This window comes from Balaenoptera borealis, assembly GCF_965194805.1.
Source record: "Balaenoptera borealis genome assembly, chromosome: 2".
Classification (NCBI taxonomy): Eukaryota; Metazoa; Chordata; class Mammalia; order Artiodactyla; family Balaenopteridae; genus Balaenoptera; species Balaenoptera borealis.
Genome location: NC_138867.1, coordinates 108,643,057 through 108,667,709, shown reverse-complemented (window position 1 = coordinate 108,667,709; position 24,653 = coordinate 108,643,057). Strand labels below are relative to the sequence as shown.

Sequence of the window (24,653 nt, the reverse complement as noted above, 5' to 3'; positions counted from 1 at the left end):
AGGCAGATTCTTAACCACTGTGCCACCAGGGAAGTCTGAGAGCAACTAATATTGATTGAGTACTTACTGTGTCTCAGTCACTGTGCTAAGAGCTTTTAATTTAATCATCAAAAACCCTATAAGGTAGAAATTAATATTATCCTATTTTAAGATGAGGGCCAATGAAAGAGACAGCAAAGCAAAAAAACTGTTACTCTAGACATAAAGATTCTTATTAAAATGCAAGCTTGCATGTTGTTGGTCTTTGTCTGTAATTGGGCTAATAGGATATTGGCTACTTGCCTAATGACTCGTCAAAAGAAAGATTCCAGAGGTTCCAGAACTGCATTTATCATTTTGGCCAAACTAGAACAGAGTCCTGTTTATTACTCTCTCCTGTTTTAACATGCTTTATATTTTGAAAAAGTTGCCCAGCAACTGGTAATATCATCTTTAACATTATTTCTTTTAGATTAATTTGGCAACCACATGCATGGGTAAGATTCATTTCACACCAAATCACTGTTCAGTGTGCTTGTTATCAGATACAGGGGACTTGATGGTCAGAAATTGAGTAATTTTATAATACAAATGAAATTTAAATATATCACAGCACCTTCTAGAAGTAGTCTGGATCAGAGCATTAAGTCTCAGCTAGAAGGATTTCTATTTTTTTTCCTGCCTTCAAGAGGACCCATGAGGTTACAAAAATGGTTATAATAACACAAATAAAGAAATAGATGCCACACTTCAGTATCTCCTAAATGTATAGTATACATACATGTACAGGTATAGGTACAGGAAGAGGTATACATGGCCAGAACACAGCTGCAGGGAGTCTCATTTGTAACAGGCTAGACAAATGGGTCCCCAGGACTGTACAGCATACACCTATGTGACTGTGCACACTGGCCCTTGGAGTTCCCACACATACCTGTATGCTTTTGCATATTCAGATTTGTAAATTTAGAAGTTAGAAAGGGAACACAAAAATTATTTCCTCTATAAATAAATGAGTAGACTTTGAATCCAGAAGAAAGTGACTTGTCAAAGTCAAAAAGTCAAGTAGTGGCAGAGCTAGAACTAGAGCCCTAGGTACAGTGATTCCAATTCAGGATTTTTTGCCTCAGCATTATACTACATTGCTTTGACCTATACAGTACAGGCTCATTTATCCTACACCATAGGTAAAGGGTGGTTTCTCTGTTTCCTTAAACAGAAGACCCTTAAAAGATACAAACACACACACACACACACACACACACACACTCATAAACTTATCATCTATCTCTCTATCATAAATATACATTTATATACCTATAGTAACATGTAATATTATATAGAGTTGGGACATTATGAATACTCATTTCTAGGATGCACTGTTATGCAACAGCATAGTTTTCTGAATGGTTCGCAGACTTGTATTTAAAAAATAATCATTTAAAAAAAAATCAAGTAAAACAGAAAAATAAGAAGAAAAAGTTAAATTTCCCCAAATTTTAACCAAAAGTAAACCATTCTTAACATGGTGTAATATATTCTCAATACAACGTGATCCCTGGACATTCTACCTAAAATTTCAAAAACACCTCCCAATACACATGCACACACACACAGTCTCCTTTCCCTGTTTAATTTTCCTCTTTTGCACTTATGAGTATATGCTATAGACTGTATTTTATTTATTGATCTTGTCTGTTTTCTTTCCTCCTCTACAGAACATGACCTGCACATGGGCAGGAATTTATGTGTGTTATGTTCACTGTGCTCACTTGTGTCAGGCATACTGGAAACCTATTATAAATATATATAAAGAAAGGCATTTGATGAACATCATTACAAATGCATTTAAATCAATAGAGGGAAAGGTATGAAACTGATTAGTAAAATAATTTATGAAAAATGAAACCACACCATTCTAGTAAATGCAATCAATTTACATTTTCTTGAATTTAACAAAAGAAAATGGAACCAAAGTTAAACTAAAATGTGTCTTTAGCATAAGAGATACCAGTCGCTATGGGGTCAAAGAATTTAACTTTAACCACAAATTTAATTAGAGGCCTGGCCTTTGCTCTCAGCTTCTGGGAGATAATCTCAAAGCCCTCACAATGTCATGAGGGACAGGACTTTTTATTTGCCTAAGGACCTTGGGCAACCAGATAGTAACTCTATGATTGACAGTGGGTCTCTGAGTCATGTCAATAATGTTATGTAGGGTTGGGGCTTTGGGTCACCCAGCTTGACCTCCTGAGGGACTGGAGGTGGAGGTTGACCACAGAGGCAGCCAACTAGATTTAAAAGATTGAGCCCCCGCAAAAGACTCTGGACATCAAGGTTGGGTTAGCTTCCTGAGTTGGCAATACTCCATGCATTGTCACACATCAATTTCAGGAGAGTAATACCCTCCTGACTTCGCAGGAGAGGACAACTGGAAGCCTTGCATTTGGTACCCTCCTGGATTCTACCCTACTGTTCCTTCCCTTGACTGATATTAATCTATATCCTTTAGGTGTAATAAACTGTAACTATTATATGGCTTTTGGTGAGCTTTGTGTTCCTTCCAGTGAATGATCAAACTTAAAGGTGGTCTTAGGGACTCCCAAACTGCAACTGATGTTAAATGTGAAGGTGGTCCCACATGAACTGTTTTCTAACTTCACAGTTGGCTAAATTTCTTAGTCTCCAAAAGATGCCTACTTTAAGACAATAAAAAAAAGTTTATACAAATGTGAACAAAAGGAGCCTTTTTATTAAGTCTCATACTTTATCTTTACTTTGTATCTATGGATTTAACACCATAAAAGATGAGATAATCAATACTTATACCTTCTTCTCTCCTCCCACACAATTCCCATTTTTGTTAGTTATAAGTATTTTTATATTGTCAGGATTTATACTTCCATTAGATCTATAAACATAATTCAGAGCTTTTCAATCCTCTATATTTAAGTGGATTCAATCAAACCTTTCAACTGAAGGTGGTTCCTTCAATTTCTAAACTGCTTTATCTTCAGGTTCACTAGAATTTTTCATTCAGTGAATATAAGGAAGTAGTATATTCCTGTAAGTACATGGGAATTATATTCTCTGATTTCTTAAAAGTCTGAGAACACTACTTTGTTGCCTTTGGACTTGTAGGACAAGTTTGTTAGAACTAAAATTCTTAGGTGAAAACATTACTTTCTTTTTTGGGGGGCACTGAGTGTAACGTTTTTGTTTTGAAAGATGCCTGAGACATTTCCCATCTTCACCGTATACTTTGTACATCTTGCTTTTTCTGCCTTAGCATCTTCTTATGGTTCTTCAATTTATGTTCAGTAATTTCACCAGAATATATATATTTTCTTATGATCATTCTGTACCATATTTTTTCCCCCTGGAACATAATGTGCTCTTTTGCTAAAGATTCAAATCTTTATTTTCAGGAAGTTTTCTTCTATTAGGTTTCAAATAGTTGTTTTCACTTTGATTTGTTTTCTTCTGCCAGAACATGAATGAAGCACATGTCAGATCATTGTCTATGCTTTCAAAATTTACCTTTTTAATTTATTTTATATTATTATTTGCTTATTCTTTACATCTGTGTAACTCCTTAATCCCATCCATCTTGCTAACAATGTTTTCAGTCTTGTTTATTTTTAAGTCCTTCAGTGTGGTGTTCAGCTCTGTAATATTTTCATTTTTCCCTTTTATTCTTTGTCCTTTGGGTTGAGCATGCCTACTTTCCAACTCCATTTGTTGATCTATGATTTCCTTGCATTTTCCTTTGAGCTCTTATGTTTAAAGAGAATATTATTACAATTTTTTTAACCTATGGGAAATTGTTTTTCTAAACATTTTCTGGCCATTTGGGGGGACTTATTATTTTGATGTTCATCCATATATTTTTAGCTGTTTTTTATTTAGATTCATTTTCTCCCTTTCTTTCAAGTTTTATTTCCTCTATGGATTTCATGTTTGTTCCTTCCCAATTATTATTACTGGGCATAGAAAAGGAGAAGGCGGTCCCCAATTTTTACTTGGATTTGTCTCTCAAATGCACTGTCACCAAATTTTTTATATTATTTGCTTTGGGGGCGTATATGGGACACCCCTTCCTTCAGTTTCATGCATTTAAATAGTAAGCATAGCACAGAAGAAGGACATTTGGGTCAGAGGAACTCTGTTGCTGCTTCATCTTTTTCTTTCACTTTTAACATCCTATCTCCATTTAGAGGCTGATTCCTCTCTGAGATGGTAAGTGTAAGCCTCCAATAAGTTTAAATTTTTGAGAGACACACTTAAATCTCCTCACATAGTTATGAAACAGTTATTGGTCCAATTTTTTTCTGATTACCTGCTATGTAACGAAACAACATGCAAATGAAATGATAAAAGACTAGAATTCATATGACATTGGGTACTTTTTTTTCATTTTCAAACTGAAAAAAAAAAAAAAAAACAGAAAAAAAATCAGAAGTTGCCCAAATAAATTGGAGACAATCATAACTTCCTGCATTATGGACATTATAACAGTCTGACAGGGACTTTAAGATATTAGAAAATTATAATGAAGTCAAGCCAGTAATACAAAATACAAATCTTCATCGTATTCCTATTACATGATTACTTAGGAATGACTCAGCTTCACCAAAAAGCTTTAATTATGAATACCAAATTTTTAACGGAACCAGTGCAATCCATTCAGAAAATTAACTGTAAAGAATGTAATAATACTCGGTAATATCAGCACTTACTTTCCCCCAATTATTTTTGTTCGCAATGCACATGTATTTCTGAAATGTCAACAAGACCCTCACAGTCCCATAAAATGCATTATAAAAATAGTTTGTACCTTCTTTAAGTTTCAAACATTAGGGCAATTTATACCAGCTTTGAATCTATTTCTTTACTCTTTAAAAATTATACTTTTATCTCTTTTGATAATCCTCACTAAATGTTTCTTTTTACTTTTTTAAAATATGCTTTTTATTACTTCCTTCCTTTTATACTCTTTGAGTTTATTTTAGTTGTTTTTTAAAATTAACTTATAGAAATGGATATTTAGCTCACTAATTTTCAGCTATTCTTATCTGAGTTTTGAAATGTAACATTTTCATTATGATTCAGCTTAAAGTATTTTCTATTTCTATTTCTATTTTTCTATTATGATTTTTTTCTTTGACTCATAGAAATTTAGAGATGTTTCATTTCCAAATATATAGGAGATGATCTAGCTGTTATTTTAAACATTTCCATCTTAATTAAACTGTGGTCAGAGAACATAATCAATATATACTCAAGCCTATGTAATTTGCTGGAATTCCCTGTGTGGTCCTGTAATCTTTGTGAATGTGTGATAAACGCTTAAAAATAATGGATATTCTGCAGTTTTTAAATGCAGTGTCCTATATATGTTCATTAGTTCAAATAGTTTAGTTATTGTATTATTCTAATACACTACGTCATTGAAAAAACTTTTTGCATGTTCTATCAAATAGTAAAGAGCTAAAATAAAATATTCTACTATGATTCTGGATTTGTTTATTTCCCCTTGAGGTTATATAAATTTTGATACTTTTTTAAAATTTTCATTTTTATTATTTAAAAATATTATTGTTGAATATAAATTCTATTTTGATAATTATTTCCTCCAAACAAGTTGAAGATATCTGTCCACTATATTTTGTCTTCCATGGTTGCTATTGAGAAATTAGCTGTCTTTTACTCCTAAGAAGGTAATTTTTTGGCTACTTTAAAAATTTTAGTGATATCTTGACATAGGTTTTAAGGAAACCATATATTAGAAGCCTACATATAATTTTTGAGTGATATAAAAATGAATGGAAAGTAGAAATAGTGGATTGAAAACACAGAAAATGGAGTCAAATTAATACATATCGGGACCTATGCTTGTTTATACATTATATCATTAAATTTGAAAACTGAACAAAAGAACTAACTATCATTATCCCCATATTACAGGGGGAAAAGATGGGAGATAATTGAGGTTTTTACAATCTATGGCACCACAGTTCATCTAGAGGCCACTATGTTATTTATAGAAGTTCTCAAATTTAAAAAAAAGGTGATAATATTTAGTATAATTTACAAGCACAAAGTCTAGAGGAGAGGTTAGCAGATCTCAATATATTTCTTTTGTAAAGAAAATATTGTACTTACTTTGTGAAGGAAATTTGCTCTCCCAACTGATCCAATTTTCCCAGTGTGATTCATGAAACAAATGTTTCCTTCAGTAGCTCCATAAAGCTCACACATCTTAATATTTCCAAATCTGTCTAAAAATTCTCTCCATACGTCACTCCGTATGCCATTTCCAACTGCCAAACGTACCTGATGATCCATTTCTCCTTCTCTCTGTTAGAAGAAAAGATTTTACTAGTAATTTACTATTTCCAGTTCCCAATTTTTTCTTTCGTTGCTATTACTTAAAGAGCAACCATCCAGAAGTAAGTTGCATGTGTGCAATAATGCAAAGGAGTAAAAAAAATATCATGTAAGTCCACGGCAGAACTAAGTCCAATAGCTAATGAAACTAACACTGGCCCAGAGTAATACAGCTTTATTTCCCTATATCTGGCAAAATCGCTTCCTAAATTTGAGATGCTGAAGTCTTATTTTTCCTGAAATATGCTTTCTTCCTTACCAGAATGGAGGTTCCTCAAAAAATTAAAAGTAGAACTACCATACAATCCAACAATTCCACTCCTGGGTATTTATCTGCAGAAAACAAAAACTCTAATTCAAAAAGATACTGCACCCCATGTTCATTGCAGCATTATTTACAATAGCCAAGACATGGAAGCAACCTAAATGCCCATCAATAGATGAATGAAGAAAATGTGGTATATATACACAACAGAATGTTATTCAGTCATAAAGAAGAATGAAATCTTACCATTTGTGACAACATGGATGGACCTTGAGGGCATTACGCTAAGTGAAATAAGTCAGACAAATAAAGACAAATTCTGTATGATCTCACATATATGTGTCATCTAAAAAAATACAAACAACAGCAAAAACAAAAACCCAAAACGCTGAGCAGAGAACAGATTGGTGGTTGCCAGGGGCAGGGTGAGGAGCGGGCAAAAATGGGTGAAGGGGGTCAAAAGCTACAAATTTCCAGTTATTAAATAAATAAGTCTTGGGGATATACTGTACAGCATGGTGACTATAATTAACAATACTGAATTGCATATCTGAAAGTTGCTAAGAGAGTAGAGTTGACCCTTGAACAACCAGGGATTAGGGACAAGGACCCTCCATGCAGTAGAAAGTCCAAATGTAATTTCTAGTTGGTTCTCAGTATCACCGGTTCCACATCCACAGATTCAACCAACTGCAGATCATTTAGTACTGTGATATTTACTACTGAAAAAAATCTGCATATAAGTGGACATGCACAGCTCAAACCCATGCTATTCAAGGGTCAACTGTAAATCTTGAAGTTCTCATCACAAGAAAAAGAAAATTTGCAACTATGTATGGTGTTGAATGTTAATTAGACTTATATTGGTGATCAATTTGCAATATATACAATATATTGAATCATTACATTGTATACCTGAAACTATATGTTTTATGTCAGTTATACCTCAATTAAAAAATTAGAGTAAGAATATAATATCAGCTTAGTCATGGTATGTCCATGATTCCTTCTGAAGTACCTCCAACCTTACAAAAGTAATACAAAATAACAAGAAATAACAATAAATAGACAACAATAATAGAGAAATCAATGTCCCTGACACAATTAAAAAATGATCCAATGAACACATTCTTTACCTTAGTTCCTTCTCCGTCTTAAAGGAGATTTTAATCTATTAACTCTCAAGAACAAAGAGAATGTGAAAGAAAGGTAATTTCACAAACTGAAAGGTGAATAGATAAAAGGCATGTGACTAAGCAGAGTAGTTAATTCTGAAATCTAAGCCCACAGTTGGGAACGCAACACATGCTCCTAAGAGTGTCAAGGAAACAACAAAAAAATGAGGAAGTCAGAAGACTTGGTTGGAAATTTGTTTAAGAAGCATCTGCACCCCTAGACACCCTGATTCAGATAATACATATGGGGAGTCTGACCTCTGCACACTGGTCAAACACTGGAGACACTCTGGAGAAGCCCAACCAGATACCATTTCAGGTGCAGGAATCTGAAAACAGTAAGTTCAATGCAAGCCTGAATACTAAATGGTGAGATCTCAGAGCCAAACTAATCTACAGAGGTAGAAATCAGAATATTCAAACAACATTTGGTAGGACAATGACTGATTTTTTGATGACAATCAGGGGGAATATCTTCAAGAAGAAAATAAATAAAATTGATTAAAAATACTTGAAGTGTTGTCAAATCATATTCAGAAGTTTGGGCTATGATGGAGAGATGAATTAGTAACAGGCATTTAGAAAGCAAAATTTAAAAAGTCAATTATTTTCAGTAATCAAAAGTTAAAAATTGTTATTATATTTTAAATACATTATGTGTCAGCTATGAATAAAATATATATAATTTTTATAATGAAAAAACTTATTATCAAAGTATTTTAAAATGATCATAATTAGACCAGTGCCATAGAGGGAGAAGAAACATATGTGTGTGAATATGTGAGTAGGAAGCCAGGTAGATGATAGTTAAGACTGAAAAATCAAGAAATAGTAACATACATGTTTTATTAAGAAATATGGAAGTAAATAAAAACCAAAATATCTTAAAATAATTAAATATGTTTACCTCTAGAGGTCAAGTATTGATAGGAGGGGGTATTGTTTTCTTGAGAGTACTATTTGATTTTTCAGAATTGTAAAAGTACTAATTTAATAAAATAAAAATTAAATTAAAAAAATAAAATAAGAGCCGAGGTTGTGGATACATCAGAATCTGACTTGCTGATTTCCTTAGGCCCTTAAACCCTTAAGGGTTTAAGGTAAATATTCCACTGATAGAAAAAAAACAAAAAAACAAACAAACAAAACAAACAAGCAAAAAACCTCACTCAATCAAAGTAGCTACTTCCAAGACAGATGATTCTTTTCTACCACTAAATACTACCAGGAGCAATTCTGTCCTGGTTCCACCTCCCATGGGCATGTCCAGTATTGCCCACCTGGCACGGAACTAGCTCTTGGATTTTTCACTACCATTTTCATATATAAAACAGTAGTGTTATAAATCTTAGGATTTATTCTGCTTTAACAGAGAACAATCTTTTATTTTTATTTTTTTTTAATTAATTAATTAATTAATTTTTTTTGGCTGCGTTGGGTCTTCAGTGCTGCGCACGGCTTTCTCTCGTTGTGGCAAGTGGGGGCTACTCTTTGTTGCAGCTTCTCATTTCTCATTGCGGTGGCTTCTCTTGTTGCTGAGCACGGGCTCTAGGCGCATGGGCTTCAGTAGTTGCAGCACATGGGCTCAGTAGTTGTGGCTCGCCGGCTCTAGAGCACAGGCTCAGTAGTTGTGGCGTACGGGCTTAGTTGCTCCGCAGCATGTGGGATCTTCCCGGACCAGGGATCAAACCCGTGTCCCCTGCATTGTCAGGCAGATTCTTAACCACTGCACCACCAGGGAAGTCCAGAGAACAATCTTTTAAATGGCATGATTCTTGGATGCTTTTCAGGTTAGAGATGAGTTTTAGCAAGTATTATTTATAAAATGAATTGGCACACTCTGGAAAACCAATAAGAAGGTGGTTTACAAACCAATTTCCATAGACTTTAACCTGTGTCGGCTATATAGCTATTCAAGCTTACTAAATAATAATATTCATCCAAAGTCATTCAACTGATATAGAAAATAAAATCATCAAAACTAGGATAAGGCTTTTGTCTAGAAATATCAAAGTCATGTATTTAACTCTCAAGATATGTATTTATTTAAAGTATTTAAATATTTATTCTATTTTCCTTTCATTTAAAAGAAAGCCCAGAAGATCATGCTTTGAGGAGTATGAAGAAAGATCAACAGATTCATTATTTAGTGTTGTGAGAAAAAAGAGAATGCATATTTCTTCTGTTGTTGATATGCATGCACTCCGAAAACAGTAAAATACAAATGACAATTGATATAAGGGATATAAATTAGCCATTTTCAGTTTATTGAGATACAATCTAGTTTCAGTGACATTATTCAGATTTTTGTTTACCTGATTAAAATCATGAGCACGGAAATATATATATACATATATATATGAAAATAATATGATTCCTTTTTCTATAATAATGATATAAAAATTACATGAAGCTCTGTAGCAAGATCAAAATATATAGATATATAGTTATTTTTGGCACACACACAATCACATGTATATACATAATGGAGAGAGAGAGAGAGATAAACAGAAGTTTTAAAAAAACTAGTTTGCCCAGGAATGGAAACTTTACCTAAAAGATATATAATACACAATAAGGTGTTATCATAAATGTTATCAACATGTTATCAAGGGTTTAGCAGGGGCTAAATCCAGCCTACTTCTTGTTTTTGTAAATAAAGTTTTATTAGGACACAGTCACACGCATTTATATGGATTGTCTACCCTGCTTTTGCAATACAGAGGTAGAATTAAGTAGTTGTGACAGAGATAGCATGATCCACAAAACTTAAAATATTTACTAATCTGGTGTTTTACAGAAAAAGCTTGCTGACCTCTGCCCTAAATTATAAAAAAAAAAAAGTAAAAAAAAATCAACTTAATATTTACACACGTTAAGCATCACCAGGTAAACTGGACAACACACTGGTGCTACAAATTGGTGAAGCTTCCTCATCCAGATTCCCATTTAAGTTCATTCTATGTCTTCTTCTTAAGAAACACTTTATCTCATTGGAAATAACTGGGAGTTGGTTTTATTTGTAAAGCAGGTGTAGAGTTTCTTATACACATTGAGCATATTGGTAGGTGGGCAAAACATTGTTCAGATGAGCCTTTAAAAAAATCCTACCCAGGTAGTGATGTTGTGAAGCTCTCTTGGTAACCCTGGAAGATGACTGGAAGCCAAGGGAAGGGATCAAGCAGAGCCTAAGTAATAGCAACATTAACCCAGCATCAACTGGCACGATGCACTAGGAGGTTGGCAGGAGTCAGAGATAGCAGCTAAAGTGGTCCAGATAAAAGATGATTAGAGGAGGAACCCAGATTATGGTCAGGGAAATGGAAAAGGAGGGTCAGCAGAAAGAAAAACGTGTGGAAGAAAAAATCATCAAGATTGGCAAAGGGAGCCTTCAAACGTCGCCCTGGAGTATATGGAAATTGAGAGGAGGGTCTGAGGTTGCTAATTATATTTGGTCTTGCGTCCATTTTGGTAATGCGTCCATTTTGAAGGTGATTTGTAAAATTAGTGGTAAATCATCTAAAATACAACCAAATCTTCCTAATGCCCATCTATAATTTAAAGAATCTCCTCTCTGTCCATAAGTCTCCTGAAGGCTTCTTTAATTTTATTTTTTATTTTTTTATAAATTTATTTATTTAGTTATTTTTGGCTGTGTTGGGTCTTCGTTACTGCATGAGGGCTTTCTCTAGTTGTGGCAACCGGGGGCTATCCTTTGTTGCAGTGTGTGGGTTTCTCACTGCAGTGTCTCCTCTTGTTGCGGAGCATGGGCTCTAGGCATACAGGCTTCAATAGTTGTGGTGCGTGGGCTCAGTAGTTGTGGTGCATGGGCTTAGTTACTCCACGGCATGTGGGATCTTCCCGGACCAGGGCTCGAACCCATGTCCCCTGCATTGGCAGGCGGATTCTTAACCACTGCGCCACCAGGAAAGTCCCTGAAGGCTTCTTTAGAACAAATTCCTATTCCTTTCACTTCTTCCTGAGTTATGAAGTTACCACCTAACTGTCACTGGATATCTAAGCTGTGTTGGGGACAGAATGAGAAGAGCATGCATAAATACAAGTACAATTAAATGAACTAATGAACACATAGCACCTTCATATGTACATACACAAGAGAAAGACACAGAGTGGGAGAGACTAAGAGACAGAGAGACAGAGATGGAGAGAGTCTGAGAGAGTGCATGAGAGACAAAAAGACAGATAGAAAGCAGGAAAGGCAGAGAGTGAAAGTGAAAGACAGAGAGAGTGAGAGAGGGAGAGAATATGATCAAAACAGAGAAAGGGACAGAGTGAAATAGAAAAACATAGAAACAGAGTGACATATGCAGAGGCAGAGAGAGACCCACCACATGTGAGAGAAACACAGAGACACTCAGAGAGCTGGACACACACACACACACACACACAGAGATGCAAAGTGAGACACATTCACACAGCACAGAGATCCACAACACACACAGAGTGAAAGACAGTGACAAAGAAGCATGCACACAGAGGGATATTCTGTCACTCTCTCACACACACACAAACACACACATACACAGCCAAAAAAAAAAATGATATAAACTAGACACATATATCAGAAGACAGAGAGGCACATACATAGAGACACATAGCTGCTCACAGAGACATCAGTATTGAGACACATGGAAAGAGATACATGCAAATAAAAAGACTTACAAACAGAAATCAAGGCAAAGAGAGTCCAAGAAAGGGGGAAAAGCAGAAATCCAGAGAGAGTGGGACGGGAACAAAAGACACGTCTGCAGCTGTATCAGAAGCAAGGGAGTGAAATATGTCTGTGCTTCCATGACCAGATTATTATATTATCTCATTTTAATCACCATGACAACCCCATGAAATAAGAAGCATTATCCCCATTTTGCACATGGGGATAATGAAGTTCAGGTCCAAAGTCATACACCAAATAAACAGAGATAGAATTTGAACTCATCAAAGTGTAAGTGTTCTGTGGGCAGAGAGGGAGGGAAGGAACGAGGGATGAGAGGAAAGAAGGAAAGAAGGAAAGAAGGGGCGGAGGGAGAAAACCAGCTCAAAAACCCTTAACAGCCCCTGCTCTATTTTTCCAAGCCTTTCCCCATGATTTCAGTAATAGGAAGCAATTGAAACCTGGGTTTCTAATTCAGCAGTAAGTGCTTAAATGTTGATACACTGGCACACACACAGAGTAAGCCATTTTACAGTACACAGAAAGGACTCATTTTATTGTCAGCCCTTTAAAATCCCATTTGAAATTTAAGAATTTGCTGAATGGGTCAGAGCTTTTAATGTAGAGACCCCAGGGTTATGGATTTCAGTAGACAGTCCCTCTGGCTTTCAGTACCACACATCACAATGATGTGCGGATAGCAGCGAAGGAGTCACGTTAATTTGTACCAAGGCTCTTGTTTCTTCAAAACATCCTTTGAGAGCTGTTTTCCAGGAGTGTCTGTTGAGCTGCTATATTTGAGGCAGTGGTTGAACTACAGTTACCTCCTACCCAGTCACAGATTTATTCACTTGCCAAAATACGCAGGTCTCTAACAACACCTCTTAGAAACAAAACCTCTTTCTTCCAGACCATGGGCTTAATCCTACACAGTGAATCTACAACACACCCAGGCTGAAGAGCCTCTTTGTATGCCTGTGAAAAGTGAAACTCTGGAGGCTCTGTTTCAATACAGGTAATTTTGTGTATCAACCCTGATTTCTCAGGAAACAAAGACGGTTGATAGATGGAGAGACAGAAGAGAAACATAAACTCAAAGTGGAAACAAAGGGACAAATCATTTCTGCCTTCAGCCCTGGATAACTAGCGGCTTAATGCACAAAAGTACGGTCTAATTCCTAAAGGATCATCGAAAACATATTAACAACATGTGTTAGGGATTATGATTCTTCCATCATGATTCTATCTAACAGAAGACCTCTTTTCCCTAAAACCCACTGATAATCACATACGCGCATGTACCACACCCACACATCCCTGTAATAAGAAGAATAACTATACATTCCAACAGTTTGCTTCTTTCACGGACACTCTTCTACTACACACTGGAAAAATATAGGCAGCAAGCCCAGTGGGTATCACAGAACAGGGACAAAGAAACCTTAAATGCAAACAGGATATGAGAGAATCCTGTTAACAAGAAAATGGGCACAAAACAGCAGTTTCTTACCCTGAAGCAGGAAAGGCATGGTGGAGGGGAGAGGGCAGGGGACTCTTCTGAGAAAGGACATAAGAGGATTTAAAAGGAGAGGCCCCCAAGGCTAAGATAGCGTGGGCTCAGCTGCCCGAGTCTTGGTGTAGCTGCCTTTCCAGTCTGGTTACTGGCAGGCCACGGTTTCAGAGATGACAGTCATCAGTTCAACAAACAATTTGGAGTCATAAATAACAGCTAGAAAAGACCTCTGTGATTGCAAATGTTACAGCAGAAAGATGTTAACACATAGTGGGCTTATTTCCAATTCATTTTCTAGAAATAATAAGTAATTGAGATTACCATTTGCAGACCACTCACTCTGCACAGGTGCTTTCTATCCTGGCAGCACTGGTGAGAACTGAAAATGGGAGGAAAGCAATGCTTCAGACCAGAGGCATTGCACAGTTGCCTTGTAGAGAAAGACCAGCTCCAGGAGTCTGCAGGACTCACCTCTGACCCAAATGACTGTTTCACTCACCTAAAAAAAGGCTGTGCAGATGTAATGGGAGGATGATCTTCCCTGGAGACCCAGAAAGAGGTCACCTGAGCCACAACTACCACAAGTCACTAATGAATGTTCTGAGAAGTTCAGAGGCCCATTAAAAGTGCAGGATAATTTCTGCTGTGAGCTGGACGCAGCAATGGCCTGACACCCTTCACGCAATGATGCTGACTTTGATTTTTCCAAAGTCTCTCACTGGACTCTGTCCTCCCCAGGAACTCTGACTTTCTCATTACAATTGAGCTTTCCTTTCAGGTCTGGACTAGGCAAAGATTGTGCCGATCGTGAACACACAGGTGTCCCAGCAACTGGTCTCATTACATTTGTTACTTTATTTTTTAAAATAATTCAACAAATTTTTACTGAGCACTACTATGGCAGGCACCATTCTGAGTACTGAGGATGTAACTAGAGATAAAAATGATAAACTCCCTGCTGTCCTGGAACTTATATAATAGGGTGGGGAGATGAAGTGACAACAAATAAAAATTATCTATAAAATATGTAATGGGGAAATAAGTTCTATGAGGAAAATAGAGCAGGGAAAGAGGACTCAGAGACAAACACTGTAATAAAGAGCTGACTCCATTCTTGATGTTTGACTGCTGAGAGCTTTCAAACCACCCCCAATCCCCTTTCCTCTTCTGCCCTATATCTGGGCAAGCTCTTGAGAAAGCCCAGGGTTCCTTCCTTTGGCAGCAACAGGAAATTCAAAGCGCATGAGCGATCCTGCATGCACAAGGCCCCTCACCTTAGTGCTAGCCTCTTATCACAATAAGCGCTGAACCTGTCTCTTTCCCCTGCTTTCTCAAGCCAGTTTTTGACCTGCTTGGGCCCCTGCCCTACTCTCCCCAGAAAGCCCCATTATAGGAGCGATAAACCTGTTCATATTCTCTTACTGCACGTGTGGCATCGTCAGTCTCAACATTTGAACCAGATTTTGGGTACGGGGTCCATTGGAGTTGGGAAGGTGACCATACCAGATGTTTATAGGGGTTGTCGCCAGGAGGAGGAGGAGGGGATTTCAATGGATCAGGGAGTGAGGCATGCAAACATATGGGGGAACACTCAGTGGGAGGAAACTGAGAGCCCTGGTGCATTGAAGAAAGAGCGAGGAGGCCAGTGAGGCTGGGGTGGAGTAAACAAGTAGTCGGGTGGGGTGAGGGAGCGCACAGGGGAGGAGGTCCCAGCAGGGGAAGCAGATCACATAGAGCTATGTGGCCCATGCCAAGGGAACCTGGATTTTCCTCCAAGTAAACTATCAGAAAGATTTGAGTAGTGAAGTAACATAATCTGACTTACATTTTAACAGAATCATTCCAATTGCTACGTAAGAATTGAAGTTAGGGGGGCAAAATGGAGCTAAGAAGAGGCCATTGCTGGAATTTCAGGGGAGAAGTAGTGCTGATGGAGATGACAGCAGCAGGTCGGGTGGTAAGAGGAGGTTTGAGTCTGGATATATTTAAAGGTTGAAACTGCAGGATGTGCTCATGGACTGGACAGGAGGTGTGAGAAAAAGAGAAGCTGCAAGGGACATTCTAGAGTGTTTGTGACTGAGTACCTGGAAGAATGGAGTTGTCATTAACTGAGACAGTCAAGATGGAAGCAAGGGGTACATGCGGATGCGGGAGGTGCTGGCAAAGTTCGCCACTTTTGAGACGAGATGTCAATCAGATTTCTAAGTGGAGATGCCAAGTAGGAATCTAGACACATAAAAGTTGACATCAAGGGAGAAGACAGGGCTACAGATATAAATTTGAGAGTTAAGTTGTAGATGGTATTTGCAGCTGGGAACATGTCCAGAGAGAAAAGGGAAAAGCTTGACTGAGAGTCCTGGACACACTAACAATTAGAAGTCAGGAAGACTGAGGAAGATCCAGCAATGGAGACAATTTAAAGCTATAAACTGGCATTCCCGAACCTGGTTTATATGAGTCTAATCTAAAAACAGGTACTGATAAATGCGGTTCTGAACCTGTCAGGTTGGAGGCTAGAACAATTTTGGCACATCTGCTATGATAACAAAAATGTCTTGCGAGGCCTCTTGGGAGAAGGCTGTCTCCTCTTCCAGAGAGCCCCCAGCATTACGGTCAATCTGTTTTCATTTGTATTTCAGTACTTAACTCATTAATCCTTATGTCAGCTCTGGATGTAATTGTTATTACACTCATTTTATAGATGAGAAAACTGGGGTGGAGACTGCTCAGAAAAGCAAAAATTTGTCCAAGATCACAGAGCTTGTAAGACAGGGAAGATAGGCTTGAACTTCAAGCTCCCCAACTTCAGGGGGCAAAGAAATTAAATGCTTTGCCTGATGTCACATGATGAATTAATGGAAAAGATGGAATTAAAACCCTCATCTTTAAATTCATTGTTACTTTTTTCCATTGGGAATAAAATCATCTATTGGAAAATTTTAGTTGGTAATAATTTGCTAAAGATTCTTGTATTTGCTGGTAAGCCTTACTGGAAGGGCAAAGATCGACCATTTCTGACCTTGACTTCCTATGTCCGTAGCATGAGTATCAGGAACAGACAATTAAAGGAATAGGCAATATGAAAAACAGCAAATAAATAGTAAAATAAATAATCTTGAAGGTAAATTTTAAAATGTTAAGTCAGTCTGGAATGTAGGAAAACCTTACTAACATACCACATTTACAGTAACAGCAGGATATACCCCAAGAGGAAACAGGTATGTTTTCAGGGTTTCTTATTTTATTTTTATTTCTAATGTTTTTGTGTGACAAGTGTAATATAAAATTGTTAATATTTTAACATTAAAAAGTTTTATTTTAAAATAATCATGATCTAAATTGACTTTTGCAATCAGTGTTGTATGATTTTTGTTAGTCAAAGGCCAATTATTTTTTAACACCACAAAACTTACTCTAATTTTATAATGACATTCATGGAAAACATTACCACGTTCTGCATAAAAATAAAATCCTTCCATTTGTATTGGCTTCCCAGTTTACATTTTTTCACATATATCTCATAACCAGATGGTGAGAATCAAAGGCCAAATTAGGAGAGGTAGGTATTTTATATGAAGACAGGAACTATGGCTCAAAGAGAAGAGACCAGCAGAGAGTCATACAACAAGGGCTTGAAACTGAGCCTGTCTTTTGATTCCACAGCCAACACACTATCTGATGGCTTTCCACATAAAACTAAATTTGTAGGGAAATTTAATAAATAAAGGATATATGTATTCTTAATGGAAATGACAGCAGGAAAGGTATAAGCAGATAGACAGAAAAAGATATGTATACTTTATATGTACCACTACCCATGAACTACGAATCACTAAGTATTAAAATTAGCACTTATAGTCTTTAATATATACGCAGTTCTAAAACTTTCCAAAATATTAATTCCCTCCTAATTCTACTAACATTTAGGTTGCTAATAGCTATTTTTTTTTATCTTACTCCCTCATATTTCTTTTTGTTTTTTGCCTTCTGTCTTTATTTATTTATTTATTTATTTATTTATTTATTTATTTATTTGGCTGTGTTGGGTCTTTGCTGCTGCGCGCAGGCTTTCTCTAGCTGCAGCAAGGGGCGGCTACTCTTTGTTGCGGTGCACTGGCTTCTCATTGCAGTGGATTCTCTTGTGGCGGAACACGGGCTCTAGGCACACAGGCTTCAGTAGTTGCAGCATGCAGGCTCAGTAGTTGCAGCACACGGGCCCTAGAGTGCACAGGCTTCAGGAGTTGTGGTGCGCAGGCTCAGTAGTTGTGGCTCGCGGGCTCTAGAGCACAGGCTCACTAGTTGTGGCACACAGGCTTAGCTGTTCCATGGCATGTGGGATCTTACTGGACCAGGGAACGAACCTGTGCCCCCTGCATTGACAGGCGGATTCTTAACCACTGCACCACCAGGGAAGTCCCCTTCTTCATTTATTAGTTGGAATTCTTCTGGTTCCTGTCCCGGGCATTTGTGTACCTGATCTTCTGAATGAAGTAGAATATAAGCCATGCTGAAGAAATAATCATCAAAATAATAAAGGATATTGACATGAAGACTAGAGAGCCACGGCTGAAGTTCTTTGGCAGCATTCGAGTTCCAACTGCTATTGTCATTTGTACAGAGATGTTTTTCTCCAGGTAACTCAAAATATCCTTACCTCTCAATTCTGTAATCATGACAGCAATAAAATGTCAAGTGCCTGGATGAGTCATGGTGACTGGCTCCTCTTTGGATTTATTATTGTAGATGACCGCAGCAACTGCATTGTGGAAAGCAGCCTGTGATATTTTCTCTTTAAAGGTGCAATTTCCCCTCTGCAGCAAGGCAATCCACTGTTTGATGTTAGGAGGGACAGAGAACTGTGTTTGAGGATCACAACTCAGATGATCAGCAAAGTTCTGAAGGCCAGAAGTCTTAAATCAATGTTGTTGGCAGGGCCATCTTCTCTCTGAAGGTCCTAGTGGAGAATCCTTGCTTGCCTCTTCCAGCTTCTGGTAGCTCCAGGTGACCTTGGCTTGTGGCTGCATCACTCCAACCTCTGCCTCTGTCTTCACATGGCCTTCTCCTCTGCCATCCCTCATATTTCTATATTTGTAGTTTCTAAGCAGAAAAGAAAGTTCTGGTTCCTTGCCAACTTTTCTAAATGCTTTCATATTTAGTATGAGAATAGTAAACACATCTTTGATTTATTTCAGAAAAACTGGGTTTTAAAAGAGAGCTGATTTTCTCAACCATGTAATAATACGCTTCAAATATTTGGGGAAAAGAAAAAATTTAAAAAGTAAAAATATCTTTAAACTACTAGGTCTTGGAGGTAAAATCAATTGTTGTGAGTGTTGTCGAGAAGACAATGGTAATGAAACTAAATCAGAACATCTTAATAACAGCTAAAATTCACGTTAATTTTAAAACGGCATTCCTTAGAGGTTACTATGTGTGATGAAAAAGTTTCCACAGCTTAATGCTTTGAGAAACTACATCTTTCACAACATGTGAAATGAGGAAAACATAATGGTAAAACACTTGAAGTTATATAGAAACTAAGAAAATGAAAACACGATAAAAAGAACAAATGTTTTAAAAATATCCATTTTCAATTAGAAAAGAAAAGAATAAATGGTAATGCCCTGAATCAGGGACAAGGTAATGCCAATGCACTTAGCCTGTAACTGTCTTCAGACCTATTCAAAACATAACTGGTAAAACAAATAAACAAACAAGTTCAAGAGATTTAGGTTAAGTCAGCATCATTTAGTCTCCCCTATTGGAATTTTATTCTCTGGTACTGTTGCATTGTCTTTATCCTTACATCTTATCTAAATATAACAAGGAAACCTCTTAAAGCTTGAAAGAAATGATAGACTTTCTTTGGAGAAAATAAAGTAGGTGTCCTTTCATGTTGAAGTCTTAAAAAATCTCACGTCATCAATTTCAACATTTTCATTTTTTTACCCTCAAAAAACACTTAGGGGTTCACTGCAGGACTGTCTGAACATTATTAGTGACAAATTTAGTACAATCCATATGGAATTTAATGAACAATATTTAATATTTAATGAAAAATATTTAATAAATATTTATCAAATATTCAGGTGTTTAAAAATGTCTCTTTTCATGGTGGGAGTTGAGCATAATCCGTTTTGTCGAAGTTTTAATATACTTTCACTACAGTAACCAGAATCGTAAGTATACTTTCTGGCTCCCAATAAATATCTTAGATTTTAAGAAAATAGAATAAAGAAACAGGATATAATTAATAGAAAACATATATACAAATATATACTAAAGAATATAAGCTATGCCTTGAGAATGTCAAAATGTGGGTGTTCCACATTGAGAGCTATAGACAAACTATATAGTGTAAATGATAAACCATAATGTTAACCTGAAAAATAGGCATCATACTTATGCATTATAACATAGGTCTTTGCTAACTAGGTCCCATCCCTTGCACTCTTTGGGCTCCAGATTCTTGCATCCAACTGCCTATTTTACTTCTTACCCTGGATGTCTAATTAACACACCAAACTTAACAGGTCCAAAAGAAATTTAATTTTCATTCCCCAAATCTCAGTTTTCCTTATCTCAGCAAATGGTTTGCAATTTGCCTAGACATTTGAACCAGAAACCTGGGACTCATCCTTGATTCTATCCATTTCTTCACTCTTCACTCCCTATTCTTGAACTAACAAGTCTTGTTATCTTTCCTTCAAAATAGATCCCAAATCGTTATAGTATTTTCCAGTTTGCCTTCATCTTTTTCCAAATACTCTGATGGGAACAAAATCAAATTTCTCCTCCAGGGTCTACTGAGCCCCATAAGATCTGGTCTATGGATGACCCAGCTCCTTCACTTTAAACACTCAGGCTATGTCCTCTGTGGGCTGTTTCGTTTTCAGTTTATTCCATCCAGACTGCAGTCCCCCAGCTTTTCCGTGGCTGGATCCCACCTGCCATAACAATTCCTCAGCTCACAGGTCACCATGTCAATGAATTCTTCCCTGACCATTCAATCTATTATAATTAGCAATGCCCCACTCTCACCACTCATTGGTCTCCATCACCTCAACCGGTTTTGTTTCTTCATAATATTTATCATTATCTGTAATCACTTTTCTTCATGTGTTTGCTGGCTTATTTTCTATCTCCTCAAACCAGACTGTAAGTTACGTGAGAAAAGGGGTCTTGTTTGTCTTCTGTGCCCCTGTCGACTCAAACCTACAACATTACTTGCATGAAGGAGTGAGTGACATGATCCTATTCCTAGGTAAATCCCTAGGTATGGCAGAGTTATTTAAATAAGATAAACTGTGCAGCAAGAGTCCCCCAGAGGATCACTGATGTCTAGAGTTCCACCACATTCCTCACCTCTCAATATTAAATGCAGCATTAATATTAAGAAAATATAGAGCTATACCCAATCATAAAATGTATGATGGTCTTCAGTAATGTAGAAAATATGGAAGATTGGAAAGAGCTGCCTTCCTAGTCTCAGGGGAAGAGGATAATTACCCCGACACTCCATGACTAAGAGGAGCCAAGTACCTCAGCTTTATTTTTTAAGGACAGTGCTGTTGCCAGCAGTTTGAGGCACATCCAGTGTTTATGCGGAAGGAAATTTTGTAACCGGAGTTTTTTAAAAAGAGAAAAAAGATGGGGTTGGGTGGGGGGTGGTAAGTGCTTCCAGCCAGGGAAAACCAACCCTAGGATGTTTTTATACAACTATATACAAACACTCAACTCAGACTGTGGCTTCTGCCTGCAGGTAAATGTCCTTTGGAATATATTACTTACCTGAGATTGACAACAACTCTGGATATACTTAGGGAATATGTGGTTTTGCTTTCTTTTAGATTTATATTAAATATCTATGGGGCTTCAAACCACGACTCATGAGACAAGCAATTTAATTTCTTTGAGGGTGCTGACCATGTCACTTGTTCACTCTGTGGCCCTACTTGAACCCACTGCTATGTTGGCTGCATAACAGACAGGGCCACTTCCTTTCAGGGGAAGTTCACTGAAAGGAACGAACACTGCCCAGCAAGAAAGCAAGATCTCCTTGAAGGGATAAGATGTCATAACAAAATGACTTTCTCCTTTTCCCAATCTTTAATGCCAAGAACTGTTTGTACTCTTTCTGTGAGAAATCAACAAAGAGGATTAGGTAATACAACGCATCTCTGCTCAAAAAAATCATTCAGTTTTCCTTTGGCAAATCTATATTTATTTCCCTCTCTCCTCCTCAACTTGTCTTCAGGTAAGTGGTTAGAGATTATTACACAAACACTAGTCTTTCCTCAAAGAACTTTAATTAAGAATTAGAATACTTAATAACTAAAAGCAACCAGGAGTTCTGCTTTCAGTTCTCAGTTCTCTCAAATTCTCTGCAGCTCCAGTATTTTCCCCCAAATCACTGCATTACAAATTCAGAGAGGTGAAAAGACTATTTCATTTCATTTAAAAAAGTCAAAGGAAAACACCTTGAAAAAAGACTTGTAGCAAATATGACAAACTGTTAATTCCTTTATTATATGAAACGAGAGCTCAAATGAATAAGATAAAACATTATGTGCCAAAGAGATAAATGAGTAAAAGACTCAGAGGAGGTATTTTAAAAGGGAAATACAGCTAGAAAAGTATCCCACCTTGCCAGTAATCTTAACAAAGAAACTAAAAATATGTTTGTTTCTAGTCTATAAAATTATAAATAAAATTAGAAATCTTTTCCTCATTTTTTTAAAAAAACAGGACGTTCTTTGTTCAAACAGAATATCACTACGAAGCCCAAGCAAGTTGGGTTTCATCTACCATATTTGACAGGGTGGGCCATGGAAACTGGCCTATTCTCCCTGTTCTCCATCCTACAGGGACTTTTGAGGAAGCTTAAAAAGCATAACGTGTTTTAGGTGTTACCCACGTAAGTAAAATGTAAGTGTTACTGACTGACAACAACAACAACAAAAACAACTAGTGTCTAGTTTTCCATGAAGGACGCTGGAAGACCACTATTTTTAATACCACTCAGTATCGATAAGAGACTGTGCAGTGGGCATACTCCCACATTGTCGATGAGATTCTAAATCACATCCACCACTCTGAACAGCACTCTGGAAATATGCCATAAAAAAATCACCAAAATACCCATGCCCTTTGACTACCTTCACTTCTGAGGCCCTACACTGACTATATTCCATGAAGATACGAAGTACAGCATCGTTTAAGGTGGTAAAACTTCAGAAAAAAATTAATGCATGAATCCAACTATTCAATAAAAACTTACAGAGCAAATGATCTTGCAAAAGTTAATGTTGCTAATAAAAGATGAGAGGAAATAAGAATGGCTGGGGGCACGGTCTAGAAAAGCCATGAAGAAGTTCATTAGGTAGTGCTTACTATGTCCTATACTGAAGGAGGCTTTCATTTTACTGGAGGGCATTAATTCCTTAAATTACATAGTCCAGATATCATATCATCAAAGAATACAATGAAAACTATAAGAGAAAATTTGTAGCTTGTGGCATTATAATTATTCTACTGGGAATCCTCAGGTAAGACCACTACTCTGATATTGGCAAAATCTCCTGGAGGAAAATAAAGGTGAAAAAGCTAAAACACTTTTCTGGGACTCCTTGTCTTAGGAATGGATGTGGGGAATCTTTAGCTATTTGAAGTACTCCTGACCAAAAAAAGAGGAAGGATGGCTTCTCCCACAAGGAGGCAGGTCAGGAGTTAGATGGAAGGTCTCTCCATGGCAAACTCCAAGCTTAAATTTACAGGCATTTTGTAAATAAGATTATCCAGCTTCAGATTCTTCTCTGTGTTATCTCTCCTGTGTAATTCCATATCTTTAATAAAGTCTTATTTAAATGCCTCCAGCCTCGTCTCAGTTGTGCTGTGGGTAAAGGAAGGCAACCTCTGTCACCATCCTTCAAGGGGGCTGGTTTTGATTTGATTACAGGCAGAGTCCCTTCCTTGTAGCCTCAAGAATGCTTAGACAATCAGACAGTGAAAAAATAAGCATCTCAAAATACAAATGAGACCAGGAAAAGGACAACAACTTCTGAGGGCAAAAAAGCAAACGAACTAATAAAGACAAGCTTTAGGCTAATGTAACTGTCTCTGCCGGTCTATTTTCAGAAGGGGGCAATTTATCATAATTTCATGGAAATGATTGCTTGAGGTGGTGGGGAGACAAGTGCAAATCAAAGCAAAGTTTCTTTTTAAGTTTACAGCAAAACCAAGCAAAAAGATATTCTAATCTAATCGCTTATTCAAAAGAAAACAAATAGAAAAACAAGTATAACCATTGTTATTAGTTTTTGTGTGTTATTTAAAGACCAGCATTTTAAAAGATGATCTAATTCAACCCTTGGAATAACTGCTTTCTGTAGACAGAAAATAATTTCATAATCAGATGCATGCTATGTTTACAGAAATTTTAATCCGTCTAAACATGAAGGGGACTGGATTACGAGTCTGTCTTCTCCTGCCTCAATATAAAACACAGTACATTCCTGGTATCCTCCTTTTATTTTCTCTGACTTGTTTTATACTCATTTTATCTTGCGGTTTTGCATACATCTTTGTAAGTCAGTTAAACTATGCTCTGGAAGAAAATGGAGTATAAGCAAACAAAAATTATTTTCTCTCAATTATTTT

At 36.8% G+C, this 24,653-nt stretch overlaps 1 protein-coding gene across 5 annotated transcripts in view; it reads right to left on the bottom strand.

Moving 5' to 3' along the window:
* The window catches only part of SLC27A6 (solute carrier family 27 member 6), a 57,296-nt gene that overhangs the window by 11,702 nt on the left and 20,941 nt on the right, over positions 1-24,653 (bottom strand). For all 5 annotated transcript variants that reach the window (XM_082380790.1, XM_082380789.1, XM_082380787.1 and 2 more), the window contains exon 5: positions 6,145-6,339. In XM_082380790.1, coding sequence (XP_082236916.1) covers positions 6,145-6,339 — 195 coding nt within the window. The remainder of the gene's footprint in view (positions 1-6,144; positions 6,340-24,653) is intronic.